The sequence below is a fragment of the Oncorhynchus tshawytscha genome, linkage group LG31 (assembly GCF_018296145.1).
Source record: "Oncorhynchus tshawytscha isolate Ot180627B linkage group LG31, Otsh_v2.0, whole genome shotgun sequence".
NCBI lineage: Eukaryota > Metazoa > Chordata > Actinopteri > Salmoniformes > Salmonidae > Oncorhynchus > Oncorhynchus tshawytscha.
In genome coordinates, this window is record NC_056459.1 from 30,143,583 (window position 1) to 30,168,553 (window position 24,971).

Genomic DNA, 24,971 nt, shown 5'->3' on the forward strand with positions numbered 1-24,971 from the left:
CCTCCACATTGACTCGGTACCGGTACCCCCTGTATATAGCCTCCACATTGACTCTGTACCGGTACCCCCTGTATATAGCCTCCACATTGACTCGGTACCGGTACCCCTGTATATAGCCTCCACATTGACTCTGTACTGTAACACCCTGTATATAGCCTCCACATTGACTCGGTACCGGTACCCCTGTATATAGCCTCCACATTGACTCAGTACTGGTACCCCCTGTATATAGCCTCCACATTGACTCGGTACCGGTACCCCTGTATATAGCCTCCACATTGACTCTGTACTGTAACACCCTGTATATAGCCTCCACATTGACTCTGTACCGGTACCCCCTGTATATAGCCTCCACATTGACTCGGTACCGGTACCCCCTGTATATAGCCTCCACATTGACTCTGTACTGTAACACCCTGTATATAGCCTCCACATTGACTCGGTACCGGTACCCCCTGTATATAGCCTCCACATTGACTCGGTACCGGTACCCCCTGTATATAGCCTCCACATTGACTCTGTACTGTAACACCCTGTATATAGCCTCCACATTGACTCTGTACTGTAACACCCTGTATATAGCCTCCACATTGACTCTGTACTGTAACACCCTGTATATAGCCTCCACATTGACTCTGTACCGTAACACCCTGTATATAGCCTCCAAATTGACACGGTACTGGTACCCCCTGTATATAGCCTCCGCTTTGACTCTGTACCGTAACACCCTGTATATAGCCTCCACATTGACACGGTACCTGTACTGGTACCCCCTGTTTATAGCCTCCACATTGACTTGGTACCGGTGCCACCTGTATATAGCCTCCACATTGACTCGGTACCGGTATCCCCTGTATATAGCCTCCACATTGACTCTGTACCGTAACACCCTGTATATAGCCTCCACATTGACACGGTACCTGTACTGGTACCCCCTGTATATAGCTTCCACATTGACTCTGTACCGTAACACCCTGTATATAGCCTCCACATTGACTCGACCGGTACCCCCTGTATATAGCCTCCACATTGACTCGGTACCGGTACCCCTGTATATAGCCTCCACATTGACTCGACCGGTACCCCTGTATATAGCCTCCACATTGACTCAGTACTGGTACCCCCTGTATATAGCCTCCACATTGACTCGGTACCGGTACCCCCTGTATATAGCCTCCACATTGACTCTGTACTGTAACACCCTGTATATAGCCTCCACATTGACTCGGTACCGGTACCCCCTGTATATAGCCTCCACATTGACTCGGTACCGGTACCCCTGTATATAGCCTCCACATTGACTCTGTACTGTAACACCCTGTATATAGCCTCCACATTGACTCGGTACCGGTACCCCCTGTATATAGCCTCCACATTGACTCGGTACCGGTACCCCTGTATATAGCCTCCACATTGACTCTGTACTGTAACACCCTGTATATAGCCTCCACATTGACTCTGTACTGTAACACCCTGTATATAGCCTCCACATTGACTCTGTACTGTAACACCCTGTATATAGCCTCCACATTGACTCTGTACTGTAACACCCTGTATATAGCCTCCACATTGACTCGGTACCGGTGCCCCCTGTATATAGCCTCCACATTGACTCTGTACCATAACCCCCTGTATATAGCCTCCACATTGACTCGGTACCGGTGCCCCCTGTATATAGCCTCCACATTGACTCTGTACTGTAACACCCTGTATAAATCCTCGTTATAGTTATGTAAATGTATTGTGCTACTTTTTGATTGATTCGATTTTTTAAACTTTAGTTTATTTAGTAAATATTTTATTAACTCTATTTCTTGAAATGCATTGTTGGTTAAGGGCTTGTAAGTAAGCATTTCACTGTCTACACCTGTTGTATTCAGCACATGACAATTACAATTTGATTTGATTGTGTGTGTGTTTGTGTGAGAGTGTGTGTGTGTGTGTGTGTGTGTGTGTGTGTGTGTGTGTGTGTGTGTGTGTGTGTGTGTGTGAGAGAGTGTGTGTGTTTACTGGATGTACTGGAGGAGATGTTTTATCTCACTCAACCCTACAGAATTCTCCTGTCCTCTGAGGGCCTCCACACAGCTGCGCTGGTCCTGCTGTTGGGCCCCGTGGAAGGGGGCCAGGGGGCTGCCTCTCTGGTCTGGTAGAGGTGGTGGTCTGGTGTGGGGTAGTAGACTGGGCCCGGTCTAATCTTGAGGCTTTCTCTCTCTCTTAATTCAATTTCAATTCAAAGGGGTTTATTGACATGGGAAACATATGTTTACATTGCCAAAGCAAGTGAAATAGATACTAAACAAAAGTGAAATAAACAATCATAAATTAACAGTAAACATTACACTCACAAAAGTTTAAAAAGAATAAAGACATTCCAAATGTCATAGCATGTACAGTGTTGTAACAATGTGCAAATAGTTGAAGTCACTAGCCACTTTAAACTATGCCACTTTATGTTTATATACCCTACATTACTCATCTCATATGTATATACTGTACTCTATACCATCTACTACATCTTGCCTATGCCGTTCTGTACCATCACTCATTCAAATATCTTTATGTACATATTCTTTATTCCTTTACACTTGTGTCTATAAGGTAGTAGTTTTGGAATTGTTCAAATCAAATCAAATCAAATCAAATCAAATTTTATTTGTCACATACACAAATAATTGTTAGGTTAGATTACTCGTTGGTTATTACTGCATTGTCAGAACTAGAAGCACAAGCATTTCGCTACACTCGCATTAACATCTGCTAACCATGTGTATGTGACAAATAACATTTGATTTGATTTGAAGTACAAAAGGGAAAATAATTTAACATAAATATGGGGTTGTATTTACAATGGTGTTTGTTCTTCACTGATTTCCCTTTTCTTGTTGTAGAAGTTAAGGGCTATTTTCTGGATTTGGATAATTAGTGGGTATCATCCTAATTCTGCTCTGCGTGCATTCTTTGGTGTTTTATGTTGTACACGAGGAAGGTTGTGCGGAATTTGGTGTTTGTCCCGTTTTGTGAATTCTTGGTTGGTGAGCGGACCCCATGCCTCACAACCATAAACAGCAATGGGTTCTATAACTGAAGATCCTAATTGGGATGTTGAATTGTATGTTCCTTTTGATGCCTTCTCTCTCTCTCAGATGATAAGTTGTCAACCACTGGTCAATCATGCACTTGATAGTTATTTTCTACTTGATTTGATGTTGAGAGGTAGGCTACGCTACATTTTCATATAGCTATTGTGTATTTTATTTGTAATTATTAAACATTTGTATTTAACCTTTATTTATACAGGTTTTAATCAGATAAAATCATTTTTTCAAGAGAGACCTGGTCTAACACCAGCAGTCCATCAAGCAATAACTTTGTAGGGCAAGCTATCTGCACAACAGTAGCAACAATCGAAGATAACGTTGCACATTTAATTCAACATCATAAATGTCGACTATGTGTTTGAGTGTTTCAGAGAAAGTTTTTTGGGGGGGCTCAGCTGCAGTTTAAAAAGTAATAAGATGAGAACGTTTATAGAATTAAACCACATTGCCACTCACCGGTGTGTTGGAAGCGTCATCAAAAACATCCAACCAATCAGAGAGCGACGTCGAGAAACGGGGTGCCTGAGACGTATAAAGCTGCAACATGGCGACTCTCCGAAGAGACTACGGAGAGTGGCGATACAACCGTTTTTAAAACATATAGTTACGCCTCGTGCAATGTGGCGGGATTAGCACAAGCCTCGACACCCACAACATTGTAAACTATGTTTGCAGAGGTAAGTTCATACTCGCTCAAAAGGCGTGTCTATAGTTTGTGACAGCTAGATAGCCACATAGCTAGCTAACCGTTTAGCACCGGATCACAGGTAAACAGGAAGACGAGCACAGACAGACTTGTCTGTTTTGAAAAAGCCTCTTTGCTAACTCGGTGTTTGTCAGTCCAGGATTAGACAGCTAATACGATGAGCTGAAGTTATCATTAGTGACAACACTGTGCTGGAATTAGCTTGTTGGCTAGGTTAAATAACCGACGTTTATGCGATCACATGAGTTGTAACGACGTTGCAAGAGAATATCTTTAGCTCAGGTGAGAATGGAATGGGCGCGTCCCAAAATAGTTAGTTGGCTAGCAACATCGATGTCTGTTGCCCTATTTGCCTCCTGGCAACATATATCTTCGCCTGCTAGTTAACTAGTTAAAGAGGTGTTTTTCATCGTTAGTCCACTGTTGATACAGTCCCGAAATGTTTTGCATGTCAGCAGTCAAGTTTAGAAGATATTGGACTTTCAAGAAGCAAAGTGTGTCACTGACCTCATCACCAACTACCTTCAGCGCTATTGGACTATAGTCCGGGGGGATCCTGACACTCGTTCTGAACATTAAAAAACATCTCTTGCTGTACGGTTTTGGAAACATAGGAAGAGATCTTTAAAACATCAGGACAAAAAAAGAAAGAAGTTAAATTACTACAACTCTTTATAGGAGTAGGGTTAGTGTTCCCACAACGGAAGACAGAGGTGGCCACCTGTGTTAATTAGCTGTCTAGCGTGCTCTGAACATCTCCGTGTAAGCATAACTGTGGAGGAAGTGTATGTAGTAAATCAACAGGAGGCACACACAGAGTATGGATCTGTCCAAAACTGCTACAGTAAGTGTGTGTATTTAAAATTAAAAGATATATATATTATTTCTTGCAGATATGAAAGATGAGGGTCATATCAGCAGTGATTCCTCTGGAAGAATGTGTAGCAGTGGGGGGCAAAGGTCATAGGGGGTGGGGAGTTATGTAGAAGGACTGAGAATCTCACTTCTGGTGTCTTTCTACTCCAAATTGAATGAAAATAAAATGATGCTGATGTAACAGTATAGACTTCACGTCCGTCCCCTCGCCCCGACCTAGGCGCGAACCAGGGACGCTCTGCACATGTCAACAGTCACCCTCGAAGCATCGTTACCCATCGCTCCACAAAAGCCGCGGCCCTTGCAGAGCAAGGGGAACCACTACTTCAAGGTCTCAGAGCAAGTGACGTCACCGATTAAAACGCTATTTAGTGTGCACCGCTAACTAGCTAGCAATTTCACATCGGCTACACTGACACCATCTAAAATATGATATCCACCTACAGAAATGAGCCCTATAACAAATTGGTACAGTTATTTGTTTAAATCAGGTATGCTATTAGCAATAAGCATTATCACCTGTTGGAAACCTCCCTAAAGGGGCCACATGAAGATCAGGGGAAACTAAAAATAAATCTTCTCTCAGCTTCAACGTGACAATGGCGAGAGCTAGCGAGACAGAAAGAAGCAAATTTGATGAAGCACCGCCGTCTTTCAAATCCGCCGTGTGGGAACAGCGTACAATAGGATGACGAGGGTACGAAGACGAGGGTACCAAGACCGTAAACAAACAGAGTACAATCTGCAGGCATTGCTTTGCCACCGTCGGCTTACTCCAGTGGAAGCACTTCTAACATGAAGTGTCATTTACACGGCCGTCACCCGGCCGTATCCCTTGCAGGTGAAGCTGGAGCAAGGAGAGTCCGTTCGTTAGCGAAAACACACTCTCGCTGATGCCTTCCAGCGACAAACGAAAGCAGTGGGAGTATTCATAGCCAAAGATTTGCAGCCCTATTCGGTGGCAACGGACTCGGGATTTCGACACCCGATTTATTTGTTTTTTGTTGCCACGTTACAATGTCCCCTCTCGCACACATTTCAGCAGCGAAGTAATTCCCAAACTCTTATGAAACATCACGGAGAGAAATTGAAAAGGAATTGACACAGACACCCTATCTAGCTCTCTCCACTGACAGTTGGACCTCCAGAGCATCTCGAAGCTACCTCTCTGTGACGGTTCACTGTGTACTCGAAGCTACCTCTCTGTGACGGTTCACTGTGTACTCGAAGCTACCTCTCTGTGACGGTTCACTGTGTACTCGAAGCTACCTCTCTGTGACGGTTCACTGTGTACTCGAAGCTACCTCTCTGTGACGGTTCACTGTGTACTCGAAGCTACCTCTCTGTGACGGTTCACTGTGTACTCGAAGCTACCTCTCTGTGACGGTTCACTGCGTACTGGATCGGGAGATGAAGAGCTACGTGTTAACTCCTCCCCTGTATGAGAGTCATACATGCGCACACTTTTCTTAAATATAAAGATACCGAAACTGTACCGCGGCCCACAAACCGTGATGCGTACTGAACCGTGGGCCCACTGTACCATTATATCCCTAGTGTGGTGGGCCTCATCTAATCTAGTTATATCTGCTGATAATGTTCCTCTCCTATGTAACAATCTCTCTGCTGTGAGATTGTATCTAATACCTCCACTGTATCTGCTTGTACTCAGTAACTGCTAATATGTAACACTCTGATTCCTAGCAGGTCTATATATGACCTCTCTAGGTAAGGTAAGGTAAGGCTATGGCCGACTGGCGCATTGTCTCCAGTTAGCCTGGGGTGTTATGGAAGAGGGAGAGCATGGTGTTGTGCCAGATATCACAACCCTCTTACAGGCGGTGCTTTTCTGTTTCTCAAACCCTCTTAACAAGTCACTGTTTCAATGACCTGGGTCGAACTCCGGAGGCATATAATCAAATCCCATTTTATTTGTCACGTGCTTAGTCTACCACCTGTTGTTTACAATCAGTCCTGAGCCGATGTGCAGGTGTAAGAGGTAATGGAGGTAGATGCAGTATGTACATACAGGTAGGGATGAAGTGACTAGGCAACAGGATAGATAATAAATAGTAGCAGCAGTGTATGTGATGAGTCAAGAGTTAGTGCAAAAAGGGTCAATGCAGATAGTCGCTATCGGTGAACATTTTAAATAACTGTTTTAGTGGTCTTATGGCTTGGAAGTAGAAGCTGTTCAGGGTCCTGTTGGTTCCAGACTTGGTGCATCAGTACCGCTTGCTGTGGGGTAGCAGAGAGACTTGGGTGCCTCCAGGCCTTCACCACCGTGCCGGGGGACAACCCTGCTACAGTGTGCCGGTGCCTGACTGAATAGCACAGTTTCCAGGCAGACTGAAGGGAGATTGTTGTTGTGGTGTAGCTGGTGTTAGTGTAATATAGATCCTCACTGAGATGTGTTCCTCTCACAGCTAAATCTCATTCATCTGTCTTAATCAAAGCTTAGTGACAGGGATGCGCCAATCCATCAGAGCTGCTCCTCCGCACACGCGGCCTGCATCAGCCTGGGGTCACCCTAGAAAGCTTTAACAGTCCACATTCTATGGGAGAAGCATGAGCATTAAGCCCAGTATACATCATCATACTGAGGCCTGACTGAGCCCAGCCCAGCTCCCTCCCCTCTCTCTGGGATATCAACTCACTTTCTCAGAGGAGAGCTTTAATGTGCGAAGTTAATTCCTCACTAAATAAACCCTAACCCCTCACTCACTCACTAAACCCTAACCCTTCACTCACTCACTCACTCACTTTCTCACTAAACCCTAACCCTTCAATCACTCACTCACTCACTAAACCCTAACCCTTCACTCACTCACTCACTAAACCCTAACCCCTCACTCACTCACTAAACCCTAACCTCTCACTCACTAAACCCTAACCACTCACTAAACCCTAACCCCTCACTCACTCACTAAACCCTAACCCCTCACTCACTAAACCCTAACCACTCACTCACTCACTAAACCCTAACCACTCACTCACTAAACCCTAACCCCTCACTCAACCCTAACCACTCACTCACTCACTAAACCCTAACCACTCACTCACTCACTAAACCCTAACCACTCACTCACTCACTAAACCCTAACCACTCACTCACTAAACCCTAACCACTCACTCACTAAACCCTAACCACTCACTCACTAAACCCTAACCCCTCACTCACTCACTAAACCCTAACCCCTCACTCACTCACTCACTCACTCACTCACTCACTCAACCCTAACCCCTCACTAAACCCTGACCCCTCACTAAACCCTGACCCCTCACTCAACCCTGACCCCTTGCTAACATTAGTAACTCCTCACTGTGGAGGGGGCTGTGCCGCTGACAGAGCTGAAACATGCATTCTCTAACCCCAGTGACCTCTTACCCCTAACCCCAGTGACCTCTTACCCTTAACCCTAGTGACTCCTTACCTGTAACTGTTTCCACTGTTTGCAATGTGATTTTTTTTTTTTACAAAATCAGAGGTAAATAAATCACCCTATCCTGTAATTCTCCTGCCCCCTAAACAACTTAATGTGAAAATGTGCGTGATATTCTAAGAATTTATTTGTTTTGGGCCGGCCCGGATTTATGGTTTGTGTAACATCGTAGCCTCTAGAGCAACGTGTGGCCATTGTGTGAGTGAGTGTGAGAGAGCGAGATCTGTCTTTCGTAGGAGTAGAATGAGATTCACTTTCAATGATCTATGTGTGCAATGCTTCATATAAAGGGGATTTTAGATTTTTATTTATTATTGTCATACATTCCGGTACCTAAGAGCCCCCAGGTCAACCCCCTCCTTCTCGGCTCACTTTTGTTCCGGCACCTTCACAAATGAATCACTGCCTAACCCCTTAGTCACTGCCATGGGTCACAGGGGCTGTGGTAAGAGAGGGAAGTGAAACCAGACTGATGGACAGATTTCATGTGACGGGGACAACTGTTTTTCAGTCTTCAAGGAATGCTTTGTGCTCCTTCAGCTTGGAACCTTCAGCTCTTGTTTTAAAGCCAGAATCCTTCATTGAAAACTGGTTACCCCACCTCTGTTTTGGTAAAAAGCTGAGGGATCGGCCTGGAGAAATGTACCCATTCTCAGATGAATAGACTGTGCAGGATGCGAGGACTGACTTATATTTTGGGTTCTGATAGGGTACGACAGTTGAACTAAACTCATGAATGATTTATAAGTTACATATTCTTGAAAAATCAGTTTGTACAGTTAAATCGGAAGTTTACATACACTTAGGTTGGCGTTATGGAAACTCGGTTTTTCAACCACTCCACAAATTTCTTGTTAACAAACTATAGTTTTGGCAAGTTTGTTAGGACATCTACTTTGTGCATGACACAAGTCATTTTTCCAACAATTGTTTACAGGCAGATTATTTCACTTACAATTCACTGTATCACAATTCCAGTGGGTCAGAAGTTTACATACACTAAGTTGACTGTGCCTTTAAACAGCTTGGAAAATTCCAGAAAGTGATGTCATGGCTTTAGAAGCTTCTGATAGGCTAATTGACATCATTTGAGTCAGTTGGAGGTGTACCTCTGGATGTATTTCAAGGCCAACCTTCAAACTCGGTGCCTCTTTGCTTGACATCATGGGAAAATCAAAAGAAATCAGCCAAGACCTCACAAAAAAATTGTAGGCCTCCAAACATCTGGTTCACCTTTGGGAGCAATTTCCAAACGCCTGAAGGTACCACATTCATGTGTACAAACAATAGTACACAACTATAAACACCATGGGACCACGCAGCCGTCATACCGCTCAGGAAGGAGACGTGTTCTGTTTCCTAGAGATGAACATACTTTGGTGCGAAAAGTTCAAATCAATCCCAGAACAACAGCAAAGGACCTTGTGAAGATGCTGGTGGAAACCGGTACAAAAGTATCTATATCCACAGTAAAAGGAGTCCTATATCAACATTACCTGAAAGGCCCGTCAGCAAGGAAGAAGCCAGTGCTCCAAAACCGCCAAATAAAAGCCAGACTACGGTTTGCAACATCACATGGGGACAAAGATCGTACTTTTTGGAGAAATGTCCTCTGGTCTGATGAAACAAAAATAGAACTGCTTGGCCATAATGACCATCGTTATGTTTGGAGGGAAAAGGGGGAGGCTTGCAAGCCAAAGAACACCATCCCAACCGTGAAGCGTGGGGGTGGCAGCATCATGTTGTGGGTTGCTTTTCTGCCGGAGGGACTGGTGCACTTCACAAAATAGATGGCATCATGAGGCAGGAAAGTGATGTGGATATATTGAAGCAACATCTCAAGACATCAGTCAGGAAGTTAAAACTTGGTCGTAAATGGGTCTTCCAAATGGACAATGACCCCAAGCATACTTCCAAAGTTGTAGCAAAATGGCTTAAGGACAACAAAGTCCAGGTATTGGAGTGGCCATCACAAAGCCCTGACCTCAATCCAATAGAAAATTTGTGGGCAGAACTGAAAAGCGTGTGCAAGCAAGGAGGCCTTCAATCCTGACTGTTCACCCAACTTATTATGGGAAGCTTGTGGAAGGCTACCCGAAAGGTTTGACCCAAGATAAACAATTTAAAGGCAATGCTACCAAATCCTAATTGAGTGTATGTAAACTTCTGACCCACTGGGAATGAGATGGAAGAAATAAAAGCTGAAATAAATAATTCTCTCTACTATTATTCTGACATTTCTTAAAATAGTGGTGATCCTAACTGACCTAAGACATGGAATGGGATTTAATGTCAGGAATTGGGATTTAATGTCAGGAATTAATGGGATTTGGGATTGGGATTGGGATTTGGGATTGGGATTGGGATTTAATGTCAGGAATTGGGATTTAATGTCAGGAATTGTGAAACTGAGTTTAAAAGTATTTGGCTGAGGTGTATGTATTACATGCAAGTCATAAAATGGATGTTGCAACTAGTGTTGCACATTTTGGGGAATATTCAGAGGTGGTAACTTTCCATGGAAATTAACGGGAATATATGGGAATTAATGACAATGTAAGCAAATTAATGTTAATAGTATTTAAATGTAATGTTTTCTTGCATTGGATATATTTATCATATATGGAGACAGAAACCTAAACCTTTTACCTTATCATACGTGGACATAATTGCAAATGATTAAATCCTTCCAATAGAAATAAAAAAAACTTTAGTTAAGAATTGAACTTTAATTAAATGAGTTGACTCTCCCAAAAACTTTCTCGACATGCATCTGTAAAATGATAGTCTAGAAACTAAAGCTTTGGTTGTCTTCCCCTCAGGCTTCCATGTCTTCTCCCTGGACCTCCTCAATGTCCACCTCTTGAACATCAGACTCTGAGGCCTCATCTTCACTGTCACTCTCCAACCTTGTTGAGGATGGCTCGTTGTCAGGCTCAAAAATCTTTACATTTGTCCAGATGGCCACCGATTTTTCAACCCTTGTATTGGTCAGCCTGTTACGTGCTTTGGTGTGTGTGTTCCCAAGCAAGGACCTGTTGCGCTCTGAGGTGGCTGATGTTGGTGGGATTTGGAGAATGATGGAGGCAACAGGGGAAAGAGCCTCATATCCACAAAGTCCCTTCCACCAGGTGGCGGATGAGATATGTTGGCACGACTGCCATATTGCATCTCCATCCCAAAGCCTTTGCTTGGAAGTGTACTTCGCCAGACTGCCAAGAACCTTGCCCTCATCCAGGCCAAGGTGGCGAGACATGGTAGTGATGACACCATAGGCCTTGTTGATCTCTGCACCAGACAGGATGCTCTTGCCATCATACTTGGGGTCCAACATGTACGCTGTGGCATGTATGGGCTTCAGGCAGGAGTCTTCAGGATTTTTGATGTATTTCAGAACTGTACTTTCTTGTTGCTTGGAGCAACAGTGAAGTCGGCAGGGCAGTATGGATTTCTTCCCTTACATCTGCAAGCAGAGTCTGAACATCAGACTGGATGTCATTGTCTCCCTCATTCCGTGCAATGGCTACTGCTATAGGTTTCAGTTGTTTCAGGCTGCTTACCACTCTCTCCCAAAATACATCATCCAGGAGGATCCTCTTGATGGGGCTGTCCATATCGGCAGACTGTGACATGGCCATTTCTTGGAGAGACTCCTTCCCCTCCAGAAGACTGTCAAACATGATGACAACACCACCCCAGCGGGTGATGCTGGGCAGCTTCAATGTGGTGCTCTTATTCTTACCACTTTGCTTGGTGAGATAGATTGTTGATATAACTTGATGACCCTTCACATACCTAATTATTTCCTTGCCTCTCTTGTAGAGTGTAGCCATTATTTTCAGTGCCATCATGTCCTTGAGGATCAGATTTAATGCATGTGCAGCACAGCCAATGGGTGTGACGAGAGGGTAGGACTCCTCCACTTTAGACCAAGACTCTTCATGTTCACAGCATTCTTTTTTTTTCTTTTTTCTTTTTTTTCTCTGCAAATACCTTCTGTGGTCCAAGGTCATTGACTGCCTTCAGCTCATCTGCAATGTAGAGACCGGTGTGTCTTGTCCCTTGCGTCCGTGCTCTTGTAGAATACTGGTTGAGGGGTGGATGATTAATTAGTAGTTAATTATTCCTTGCTCATGAACATTTGGCCACCCATCAGATATGATTGCAATAGTCTGCTTTCTCTATGATTTGCTTGACCTTCACTTGAACTCTGAACTCTGCATCCAGCAAATGTGTAGATAAAGCATGTCTGGTTGGAGGGTTGTATGCTGGGCGAGGAGCATTCAGAAATCTCTTCCAATACACATTGCCTGTGAGCATCAGAGGTGAACTAGTTGCATACACAGCTTGAGCAAGACATTCATCGGCATTTCTGACTACGTTCCTCCATTGAGTCCAGGAGGACCATGAGCTGTTGCTATCGAACAAAAAATCAGGCATGTCATATAAAATATATTCACCCCACCCAGTATTGTAATCCAAATTTACCAGAAATGTAGTCATGGCTCAGACAGTGTAGTAGTGTGGGCTCAATAGCATCTCATTAGTGTGCAAGATCTTGAGAATCAGCTGCACATGTGATGGAAGAATGCACTGTGCATGCAGAGGGTTGCAATTCCAATTTATTTGGGGATAAGTTTAACTAAAATATGCCACAAGACCTAGAATTGCCTTATTTGTATCCCACAAAAAAAAGTTCACTGTTATAAGCTAACTTTTTTTAAATTAATTTTTAAGCAAAATTCCCCAAATTCTTGGGCTTAACTTCCCATGGAAAATTTCTGGGAAAGTTTTTGCCCCTTTGCAACCCCAGTTGCGACTAAGGATTCTAGCTTTGAAACTCTGTTGCTCTTGTTTTGTAACCCTTCTCTTGCGTTTGGAATAGAGGTCGACCGATTCATCGAAATGGCCGATGAATTAGGGCCGATTTGAAATTTTCATAACAATTGGAAATCGGTATTTTTGGACACACTGATTTGGCTGATTTAAACATTTATTTTTTATTTTTTTTAGTCACCTTTTATTTAATCTTTATTTAACTAGGCAAGTCAGTTAAGAACACATTCTTATTTTCAATGACGGCCTAGGAACGGTGGGTTAACTGCCTCGTTCAGGGGCAGAACGACAGATTTTCACCTTGTCAGCTCAGGGGATTCAATTTTGCAACCTTACAGTTAATAAGTCCAACGCTCGAACCACCTGCCTCTCATTGCACTCCACGAGGAGTGCCTGTTACGCGAATGCAGTAAGCCAAGGTAAGTTGCTAGCTAGCATTAAACTTATCTCATAAAAAACAATCAATCATAATCACTAGTTAACTACACATGGTTGATGATATTACTAGTTTATCTAGCGTGTCCTGCGTTGCATATAATCGATGCGGTGCGTATCGTTGCTCCAACGTGTACCTAACCATGCACATCAATGCCTTTCTTAAAATCAGTACACAGACGTATATATTTTTAAACCTGCATATTTAGCTAAAATAAATCCAGGTTAGCAGGCAATATTAACCAGGGGAAATTGTGCCACTTTTCTTGCGTTTATTGCACGCAGAGTCAGTGTATATGCAACAGTTTGGGCCGCCTAATTTGCCAGAATTTGACGTAATTATGACATTGAAGGTTGTGCAATGTAACAGGAATACTTAGACTAATGGATTCCACCCCTTAGATAAAATACAGAATTTGCATATTTCACTGAAAGAATAAACGTAGAGTTTGAGATGATAGTTTCCGGATTCGACCATATTAATGACCTAAGGCTCGTATTTCTGTGTGTTATTATGTTATAACTAAGTCTATGATTTGATAGAGTAGTCTGACTGAGCTGTGGTAGGCAGCAGCAGGCTCGTAAGCATTCATTCAAACAGCACTTTCGTGCGTTTTGCCAGCAGCTCTTCGTTGTGCGTCAAGCATTGCGCTGTTTATGACTTCAAGCCTATCAACTCCCAAGATGAGGCTGGTGTAACCAATGTGAAATGGCTAGCTAGTTAGCTAATAGCGTTTCAAACGTCACTTGCTCTGAGACTTGGAGTAGTTGTTCCCCTTGCTCTGCATGGGTAACGCTGCTTCGAGGGTGGCTGTTGTCGTTGTGTTCCTGGTTCGAGCCCAGGGAGGAGCGGGACTGAAGCTATACTGTTACACTGGCAATACTAAAGTGCCTATAAGAACATCCAATCGTCAAAGGTTAATGAAATACAAATGGTATAGAGAGAAATAGTCCTATAATTCCTATAATAACTACAACCTAAAACTTCTTACCTGGGAATATTGAAGACTCATGTTAAAAGGAACCACCAGCTTTCATATGTTCTCATGTTCTGAGCAAGGAACTTAAACGTTAGCTTTCTTACATGGCACATATTGCACTTTTACTTTCTTCTCCAACACTTTGTTTTTGCATTATTTAAACCAAATTGAACATGTTTGATTATTTATTTGAGGCTAAATTGATTTTATTGATGTATTATATTAAGTTAAAATAAGTGTTCATCCAGTATGGTTGTAATTGTCATTATTACAAATTAAAAGTAAAAAAATCGGCCGATTTAATCGGTATCGGCTTCTTTTTTTGGTCCTCCAATAATCGGTATCGGCGTTGAAAAATCATAGTCAGTCGACCTCTAGTTTGGAACCTTTGGCTCTCGTCCTCTGACGTCAGACAACTGTATCATCCTCTCTGGTCTCCACCAGCCTGTTGAGCAGTTGAAGGTTGAATAAAATTCCTCTCTACCCACAATAGACTCAGTCAACTGTAAAGAGTCTCACCTATAGCTATCTGTGGTCATGCCTTGCTGTCTCGTCTCTCATACTGACACTGTAGGTTCTACTCAGTCTTTTTGGCTCAGGGCTGTTTCTGTTACACATTTAGGACTGTACACTGACTGACCAATCCCCTCTGTGTTAAGCCAGTGGAGGAGTGGATCAGCTACCTCAGCCTGTAAATATTAGAAGTTAACCCTGTAGTGGTTTAGTAAGCCCTGTCATTCTCTAGCTGAAGGATGGACACTATACATACAGTGTCAGTATGAGAGACGAGACAGCCAGGCATAACCACAGATAGCTATAGGTGAGACTCTTTACAGTTGACTGAGTTGTGGGCAGAGAGGAATTTTATTCAACCTTCTCAGACCCATTTCTGTTGGAATAGTTTCCCTGAACCTTCTTGCCACCCTACATTGTCACGGAAGACATGAACATGATTGTTACGCACAGTTCTGTTGTTTTTTGATTTGTCGTGGCTGATGACTGACTCACCGTGCTGAGCTGCTGTTTTAATTTGTATTCTCTCACAGTAGCCCCTCCCTACCTGTCTGCCCTTAATGCTGATAAGGTTAGCCTCGATCAGAATATGGAAGGCTAGCCACCAATAATATCACGACTGCCTGTCTGTCCCTGTATTCAGACCGTGACTGTTCCCTGGAGGCTCCACTGTGACGGCAACACTGTGATAACCTTGCACTGGCCTGCTGATATGGGCCCGCTAACACCATTACGCGTGTGTGTGTGTGTGTGTGTGTGTGTGTGTGTGTCAAGGACGTCTACTAGCAGCCAGGCACCTCGTGAATATGTAGAGGCCTCCTTTATCCCTGCTGTTAGTAGTATAAAGACCCTGACTGTCTGATGATAAATAAATACCACGTGAGCCTTACAATCAAAAATGTGTGTTGGACCGGCTGGTGTTGTTAGCAGTAGGAAGCTCTGACTAGTGAACGGGCTTTTTCATTCCTCAGTCAGGGAGAGTGACATGTTTTTAGGTCGTCTCACATGACAGCCTACTAGTATGCTACTTCTCACCAGAACTAGTCTAGGATAAGCGTTTTGAGATTTAACCTACCATTAGTGACAGCCCAGTCCCATAGCTGGCGTGTGTCAGATGCAGGTTAGTGTTTTTACATTCCCCTGTATGTAATGTAGTAAGGCTGTAGCACTAAGGTCGACGACCTGTAGAAGTCAGACTGCTCTGTTGTTATTTGGCCATTGTGTTGTTTACGCTCAGGTGAATGTGTGAGCAGGAAGACACTGACAAGGCTGTATGATTCTGTGAGTGAGGGGAAACGCTACCCGTGTGTGTGTGTGTGTGTGTGTGTGTGTTATATAACGTTGTGTTGGGGATAGCCCGGCTCAGTCCAGTGTGGTTGATAGAAACAGATGGTGTTGATGTTAAAACTGTGTAAGCTGGAAGGATTCAGAGTATTCTGCTGCTAGCTCCTGCCTAGTTGTGGTGCTTATAGCTAGAATACTGCTGTATTAGTCAACACCATCACCCTGACCCCTGGAAAGGTCAGGACCCATCCACTGTGTGTGTGTGTGTGTGTGTGTGTGGGACGGGAACGGGGACGCCATGTTCTGGAATCCTCTAAACATTCCATACATCCATCACATGACCAGTTTTTTTTAACAGACGACAGATACTTGTGTGCATGTACATGCTTGTGTATTGTGTGGTGCAGTCATATTTAATACAGTACATTGGAGTAGCTTGTAGTCTGTCACTGTTCTGGCTTCTTGTTCATTCTCAGTAGTAGGCAGTAGTAGTAGTGGGCGGCTATGACTCCTCAGACTTACTGGTCTATAGGATTTAGACTAGGTCCTATTGTTACTGTGACAGAGGAGCGGCCATGTTTCAACACATTCTAGAACACTGTTACTATGGTTCCAACATGCTGAGTCATGATCTCTAGACTAGGTTTGTCTGTTATTCTGATTTTCCATACTGTTGCTGTACCGTACCAGGTTATACGGTATTACCGGCAGTGCACAGAAGGAGCGCTATTTATTTCCAAATGTAAATGTTTAAAAAAATTGAAATACTCAATATTCATTTCATGCGTACCGTAATTTCTGGACTATTAAGCGCACCTGAATATAAATCACACCCACTGAATTATAAAAAAAAATATGTATTTTGTACATAAATAAGCCGCACATGTCTATAAGCCGCAGGTGCCTACCGGTACATTGAAACAAATTAACTTTACACAGCCTTTAAATGAAACATGGCTTGTAACAAAAATAAATAGGCTTTAACGAAACACGGCTTGTAACAAAAATTTAAAAAAATAGCAGTAAACAGTAGCCTACCAAGAAAGTCATTGGTCACTATCTTCCTCCTCCTGTGCACTGAAACCACTGAAGTCTTCTCCTTCGGCGTCGGAGTTGAATAGCCTCAGAATTGCTTCATCTGATGTTGGATCGCTGCCCTCTTCAACACGCAGCAGTCCAGCCTTTCGAGACCTGTTGATGATGGTGGATTTTTGACAATGCTCCACGCCGTCAGCAGCTCTATTTCCTTTTCCAACAGCCAGATTGATCGCCTTCAACTTGAAAGCTGCATCATATGCATTTCTCCGTGTCTTTGCCATGATGAGGGTGACAAAATGACTACCGTAATCAGAAGGATGGGAAGTTTGAGCGCGCTCCATTTACGTCATGAATCTTGTGAAAGCGGGAAAAATCCATAAATTAGCTGCGTCATTGTATAAACCGCGAGGTTCAAAGCGTGGGAAAAAAGTAACGGCTTATAGTCCGGAAATTACGGTAGATACACGTCATTGGGTCTAACGGTCGTCACGAGCTGGACTGCGCATGTAGCACATTATTTTTGATGACAATGTAACAGTGTCAGTAGGAGTGACATCAGCCGGAATCTAGGCTGTGCCTTGACATTAGGACAAAATTAACAACTAAGAAATAATTTTTTACTTCTCTCATTGACTTCTCAAGCCCCCAAGCATTCCCCCAAGCAGCTGATTAGTCGGCCCCGTTGCAGATTGGAGCTCTGATTCCGCCCTCTCATTAGGGGATACAGCTGTCGCCAATTACCGACTCCGTCTGCAGCCTGAAAAGCCGGTGTTCCTTTGTCAGGAGAGGGAGCTTCCTGGATGTCCTGTGTTGGTTGTTGCTCAGAGACAGTTTTGTTGGAAGTATTTTGTAGCCGCTACTTCTGAATTATGTGTGTGCCAATAGGACACAGTGTTTTTGATTATTGAAACGGTTCACTTTAAGTTAGTAATTATTCTGTGTTTGTTCCCAGGGGGGAAGGGGAAGGCACCTTAGCTTAGGAAGAGGCCTGCGGCCATATGTATAACCGTAGTATGTACTCTGTCACACTAGGTAAGACCTGGGCGGACCACCCCCTGTGTTTTGGTTAGCGCGCCAGGTGGCATTAAGGTTAGGTAAGTGGTGGGTAGGCAGGTAAGGTATGAGAGAGGACTTTTACTTTCTTTGCTTTGGTTCCATCTAGCCCCTTTTCCCCACATTACCGTGTTAAGGAAATAAATTCCCAGTGAACGGTAATATTCTCTGCATCTGTCATCCTTATCCGCACCTACAATCTCATATGCTTCTTTCACTCAACAGGGAGTTGAGAATAGCAGGGGGTTGCGTTCCCTCTTCCAAGAGGCGTGCGTAACAACCCCCCACAGCAACTTGCCCAAGCCCCCCACCCCTTTGTTCTGAAAGAGCTGCAAAATCTGGACCTCTGCAAATCAGCTGGACTAGACAATCTGGACCCTCTCTTTCTAAAATTGTCTGCTGCAATTGTTGCAACCCCTATTACTAGCCTGTTCAACCTCTTTCGTATCGTCTGAGATCCCTAAAGATTGAAAAGCTGCTGCGGTCATCTCCCTCTTCAAAGGGGGAGACACTCTAGACGCAAACTGTTATAGACCTATATCCACCCTGCCCTGCCTTTTTTCTAAAGTCTTCGAAAGCCAAGTTAACAAACAGATCACCGACCATTTTGAGTCCCACCGTACCTTATCCGCTATGCAATCTAGTTTCCGAGCTGGTCATGGGTGCACCTCAGCCACGCTCAAGGTTCTAAACTATATCATAACCGCCATCGATAAGAAACATTACTGTGCAGCCATCTTCATCGACCTGGCCAAGGCCTTCGACTACGTCAATCACTGCATTCTTATCGGCAGACTCAACACCCCTGCCATCAAATGACTGCCTCGCCTGGTTCACTAACTACTTCTTAGAGTTCAGTGTGTCAAATCGAAGGGCCTGTTGTCCGGACCTCTGGCGGTCTCTATGGGGGTGCCACAGGGTTCAATTCTCGGGCCGACTCTTTTCTCTGTATACATCAATGATATCGCTCTTGCTGGTTTAGACTGTAAACTTTTCTTCCAGACTCACATTAAGCATCTCCAATTCAAAATGAATACTAGAATCTTCTTCCTATTTCGCAACAAAGCAACTAACCCTAACCCTTCACTCATGCTGCCAAGCATACCCTTGCAAAACTGACTATCCTACCGATTCTTGACTTTGGAGATGTCATTTACAAAATAGCCCCTGACACTACTCAGCAAACTGGATGTAGTCTATCACAGTGCCATCTGTTTTTGTCACCAAAGCCTCATATACCACCCACCACTGTGACCTGTATGCTCTCGTTGGCTGGCCCTCGCTACATATTCGTTGCCAAACCCACTGGCTTCAGGTCATCTATAAGTCTTTGATAGGTAAAGCCCCGCCTTATCTCAGCTCACTGGTCACCATAGCAACACCCACACGTAGCACGCACTCCAGCAGGTATATTTCACTGGTCACACCCAAAGCCAATTCTTCCTTTGGCCACCTTTCCTTCCAGTTCTCTGCTGCCAATGACTGGAACCAATTGCAAAAACCACTGAAGCTGGAGACTTATATCTCCCTCACTAACTTTAAGCATCAGCTTTCAGAGCAGCTAACCGATCACTGCACCTGTACATAGCCCATCTGTAAATAGCCCACCCAACTACCTCATCTGCATATTGTCTTTTTCTTTGCTCTTTTGCACCCCAGTGTCTCTACTTGCGCATCATCTGCACGTCTATCACTCCAGTGTTTAATTGCTAAATTGTAAATATTTTGCCACTATGGTCTATATATTGCCTTACCTCCCTAATCTCACTACATTTTGCACACAGTATATTTAGACTTATCTACTGTGTTATTGACTGTACGTTTGTTTATGTGTAACTCTGTTTTTGTCACACTGTTTTGCTTTATCTTGGCCAGGTCGCAGTTGTAAATGAGAACTTGTTCTCAACTAGCCTACCTGGTTAAATTTAAGGTGAAAAAAAAATAAAAACACACACACCTGTCTCACCCGTATTAAAAAAATATATATATTTAACTAGGCAAGTCAGTTAAGAACAAATTCTTATTTTCAATGACAGCCTGGGAACAGTGGGTTAACTGCCTTGCTCAGAGGCAGAACAACATATTTTTTACCTTGTCAGTGCTGGGATTAGATCTAGCAACCTTTCAGTTACTAGTCCAACGCTCTAACCACTAGGCTACCTGCTGCCCCCGTATCACCTCATCTAGCACTCCTGGAACGTTTACCTCTCACAGAAAACTATCAGAATAATGTCAACTAAAAAATGAATGTAAACTAAACTAATTTAGAGCCTCTGGAAGACAATCCTCATGCAGAATAGATTTGGGACCAGCTTTAGCTGTTAGCCTGGCTGTCTTTCACGTAGCCTGAATGATCCCTCAGATGTAGGCTAATCACCCGAGGTAATGAATTAACTCATTGTAGGTTGTTAGCATGTATGATATGTGCCAGTATTGGCCTGAGACTGGGTTACGTAGACAGTCTGCTAGCTTTAGCTTGCTAGTGTTAGCCTGTACTGTAGGCTGTGTGAGACAAGGTCGGAATGCAGGGAGAACGCTAGGATAGCATTAGCAGTTTGTTAGCTTGAGACTGGGTCACAGGTTGCAATGCTAGACATAGCATTAGCAGTTAGCTTGTTAGCGTGAGCCTGTAAACTGTATGAGACCGGGTTAGGATGCAGTGAGAGAGCTAACGCCATTAGCGGTGAGGTCAGCAGTTAGAATTTATTTGTTTCCTGCTCTGACAATACCAGGAAACCTGAAGATGAGGAACTCTCTATCTCTCTCACCCCTCTCTCTCTCTCTTCCTCCCTCCTCCCCACTTTCTCTCTATCACATTACATCTGACTTTCTTTAGTGTTATGTAGCTAAAATGTGATATTGTTGCTGATTTGTTACTATACGTGAACCCACTCACCGGCTCTCCTGTGCTCACTCACTCACTCGCTCTCTCTCGATCTCTCTCTCTCTCTCGCGCACGCTCTCATTTCAAAGGGCTGCATTGTCATGGGAAACACGTTTACATTGCCAAAGCAAGTGAAATAGCTAATAAACAAAAGTGAATTAGTGTCTTTGTCTCTCTGTAGGCCAGTCTGTCTGTGTGGGGATGGGGGGGTCTAGGAGTGGTGCTGTTTCTCATCACTTTTGGACCCTTCGCTGTCTTCTACCTGGCCTTCTATATCTTCTGCTTCGTAGGAGGGTGAGTGTGTGTACAACAAGTTTTTCAGTTATGAAGTCATTTATAGATGTGTTCATATGAAATGGGATGTCTTTGTTGTCTTAATCTGGTTTACTTGTTCTCTCCCTTCTCCTTTCCTCCCTCTCTTCGCCCTCACCCTCTCTTCGCCCTCACCCTTCCTCTCTTCGCCCCTGTCCTCGCCCTCACCCTCCCTCTCTCTCCACCTCCTCTCTCCACCTCCTCTCTTCACCTCCTCTCTTCACCTCCTCTCTTCACCTCCTCTCTTCACCTCCTCTCTTCACCTCCTCTCTTCACCTCCTCTCTCCACCTCCTCTCTCCACCTCCTCTCTTCACCTCCTCTCTTCACCTCCTCTCCTCACCTCCTCTCCTCACCTCCTCTCCTCACCTCCTCACCTCACCCCCCCTTCTCTCCTCACCAGTGGTTTTGCGGTCACTCTGTTGTTTGGGAAAACCAACTCAGAGAGACATCTAGAGAGGTGTGAACACTCCTATCTTCCGGCCACACAAACGGGTATACTGAAGGTAGGATCCACATGCGCATACACACACACACACACACAAACGGGTATACTGAAGGTAGGATCCACATGCGCATACACACACACACAAACGGGTATACTGAAGGTAGGATCCACACGCGCTGCACACACACACACACACACACACTGACACACACATACACACACACAAACTGGGGTATACTGAAGGTAGGATCCACACGGTATACTGAAGGTAGGATCATACACACACACAAACTGGTATACTGAAGGCAGGATCCACACGCGCATACACACACAAACGCACGCACGTGCGCATAACTATCCCTTCTCCCTCTCTCCCCTCACCCAGACATTGGATGAGATGAGGCTGGAGCCGAAACCTATACAGATAGATAGGAGACTGACTGGCTCCAACTACATAGACGAGCCTCTTCAACAGGTTAGTGACTCAACAGAAGGATGAAGAATGGGTGTGTGAAAACAAACAGAGAGGGAGCACAGTGATGACGGCCTGATGAGTCACTTTCTGCCTACTAGCTTCTTCTTCTTCTCTATCCAACTGTGACCAAGTTGGATAGAGGGTTGATTTTGTGCTTACGTCTGTCATTTCCGTTCTTGTAGATTGATTGTTCTAAAAACATGATTTGGTCATCGTTAGTAGCCTATGCGTTACGCTGATTCCGGCTATTAAAGTATCTGCCCTGTCCCTGTTTCACTATCGGCTGCTGACTCTCACTCCTTCTCCCCACTGTGACACATGGAGGAGGGAGAGATGCATTCTGACAAGCACAAGCATATGACTGTTTCTGAAAATGACCTTTTTCAATGCAAAAATTAAATCAAGTGCAAAGTGGGTCAATGCAGATAGTCCGGCTAACTATTTGGTTACCTATTTAATATTGTTATGGCTTGAGGGTAGAATCTGTTCAGGGTCCTGTTGGTTCCAGACTTGGTTCAGCGGTACCTCTTGCCTTGCGGTAGCAGAGAGAACAGTCTATGACTTGGGTGGCTGGAGTCTACACTGCCTGCTATAGAGGTCCTGGATGGCAGGGAGCTCGGCCCCAGTGATGTACTGGGCCGTACACACTAGGCTGTTCTCTAGCACCTTGTGGTCGGATGCCAAGCAGTTGCCAGACCAGGCGGCGATGCAGCCTGTCAAGATGCTCTCAATGGTGCAGCTGTAGAACCTTTTGAGGATCTGAGGCCTCATTCCAAATCTCTTCAGTGGTGTTGTTTTGCCCTCTTCACGATTGGGTTGGTGTGTGTGTGTGGACCATGCTAATTCAATAGTAACATACAAAGGAACTTGAAGTTCTCAACCTGCTCCACCACAGTCCCATCGATGTGGATGAAGGTGTGCTTGGCCCTCGGTTTCCTGTAGTCCACGATCAGCTTATTTGTCTTGCTGACGTTGAGGGAAAGGTTGTTGTCTTGGCACCACACTTTTTGTAAATCTGTTCCCAAGTATTCCTATGCATAATAGTGACGTGATTGTATACAAATGTAAGCAAGGTTTGAAATGATTGTCTTAGTCATCTGTTTGGGCTTCTTGCGGTCAATTTGCAGTCTGCAGATTACAAGTATGTTCCGGCCCAGAAAAAAAACTGTCTCATCATTGATGGTGATCAGGCATACCACCGTCGTTTCGTCAGCAAACCTAATGATGGTGTTGGGAGTCGTGCGTGGCCACGAAAGTCGTGGGTGAACAAGGAATACAGGAGGGGACTAAGCACACACCCCTGAGGTGCCCCTGTGTTGAGGGTCAATGTGGCTGTGTTGTTGCCAACCCTCACCACCTGGGCGAGTCCTGTCAGGAAGTCCAGGATCCAGTTGCAGAGGGAGGTGTTTAGTCCCAGGGACCTGAGCTTAGTGATGGAAGGCACTATGGTGTTGAACACTGAGCTGTAGTCAATGAACAGCATTTTCACATAGGTGTTCCTCTTATCCAGGTGGGAGAGGGCAGTGTGGACTACAATAAAGATTGCATCATCTGTGGATCTGTTGGGGCTGTATGCAAATATGAGTGGGTCCAGGGTGTCTGAGATGGTGTTATGAGCCATGACCAGCCTTTCAAAGCACTTGCTGGCTACAGATGTGAGTGCTACGGGGCGATAGTCATTTAGACAGGTTACCTTGGCGTTATTGGGCACAGGGTCTGTGGTGGTCTACTTGAAACTTAGTTATTACAGACTGGTTCAGGGAGAGGTTGAAAATGTCAGCGAATACACTTTCTAGCTGATTAGTGCATGCCCTGAGTACATGTCCTGGTAATCCATCTGTCTTCGCGTCTGTTAAGCTGTTTAAATGTTTTACTCGCATCGGCTACAGAGAGTGCGATCACACAGTTGTCCAGAACAGCTGGTGCTCTCATGCATGGTTCATTTTTGCTTGCCTCGAAGTGAGCATAGAAGGCATTAAGCTCATTTGGTAGGCTCGCGTCACTGGGTAGCTTCCAGCTAGGTTTCTCTTTGTAATCCCTGATAGTTCGCAAACCCTGCCACGTCCGACAATTGTCAGAGCCAGCGTAGTAGGATTCAGTCTTGTATTGATGCTTTGCCTGTTTGATGGCTCGTCGGAGGTCATAGTGGGATTTCTTATAAGCATCCAGATTAGTGTTTCACTCCTTGAAAGTGGTAGCTCTATCCCAGGGCTGCCCAACCCTCTTCCTGGAGATCTACTGTCCTGTAGGTTTTCAGTCCAACCATAATTTAGCATATCGGATTCAGCTACTTAAGGTCTTGTTGAGTAGCTAATTAGTAAAATCAGGTGTGTTAAATTCGGGTTGGACTGAAAACCCACAGGATGGTAGTTCTCCAGCCAGAGGGTTGGGCAACCCTGCTTTAGTGTTTAGTTCAGTGCGGATGTTGCCTGTAATCCATGACCTCTGGTTGGGATATGTACATACGGTCACTGTGGGGACAATGTCGTGGATGCACATATTAATGAAGCCGGTGACTGATGTGGTAAACTCCTCAATGTTATCAGATGTGGTAAACTCCTCAATGTTATCAGATGAATCCCGGAACATATT

General features: G+C 44.4%; 1 protein-coding gene across 1 annotated transcript in view; it reads left to right on the top strand.

Annotated features, from left to right (window-relative positions):
• Positions 1-3,604: 3,604 nt before the first annotated feature.
• LOC112239707 (sorting nexin-13) overlaps positions 3,605-24,971 on the top strand; it is a 59,863-nt gene continuing 38,496 nt past the window's right edge. Inside the window, 4 exon segments of the mRNA XM_042309970.1 lie at positions 3,605-3,775; positions 21,328-21,440; positions 21,860-21,962; positions 22,290-22,379. Of these exon segments, the coding sequence (XP_042165904.1) occupies positions 3,764-3,775; positions 21,328-21,440; positions 21,860-21,962; positions 22,290-22,379 (318 nt within the window). The 5' untranslated portion in view covers positions 3,605-3,763.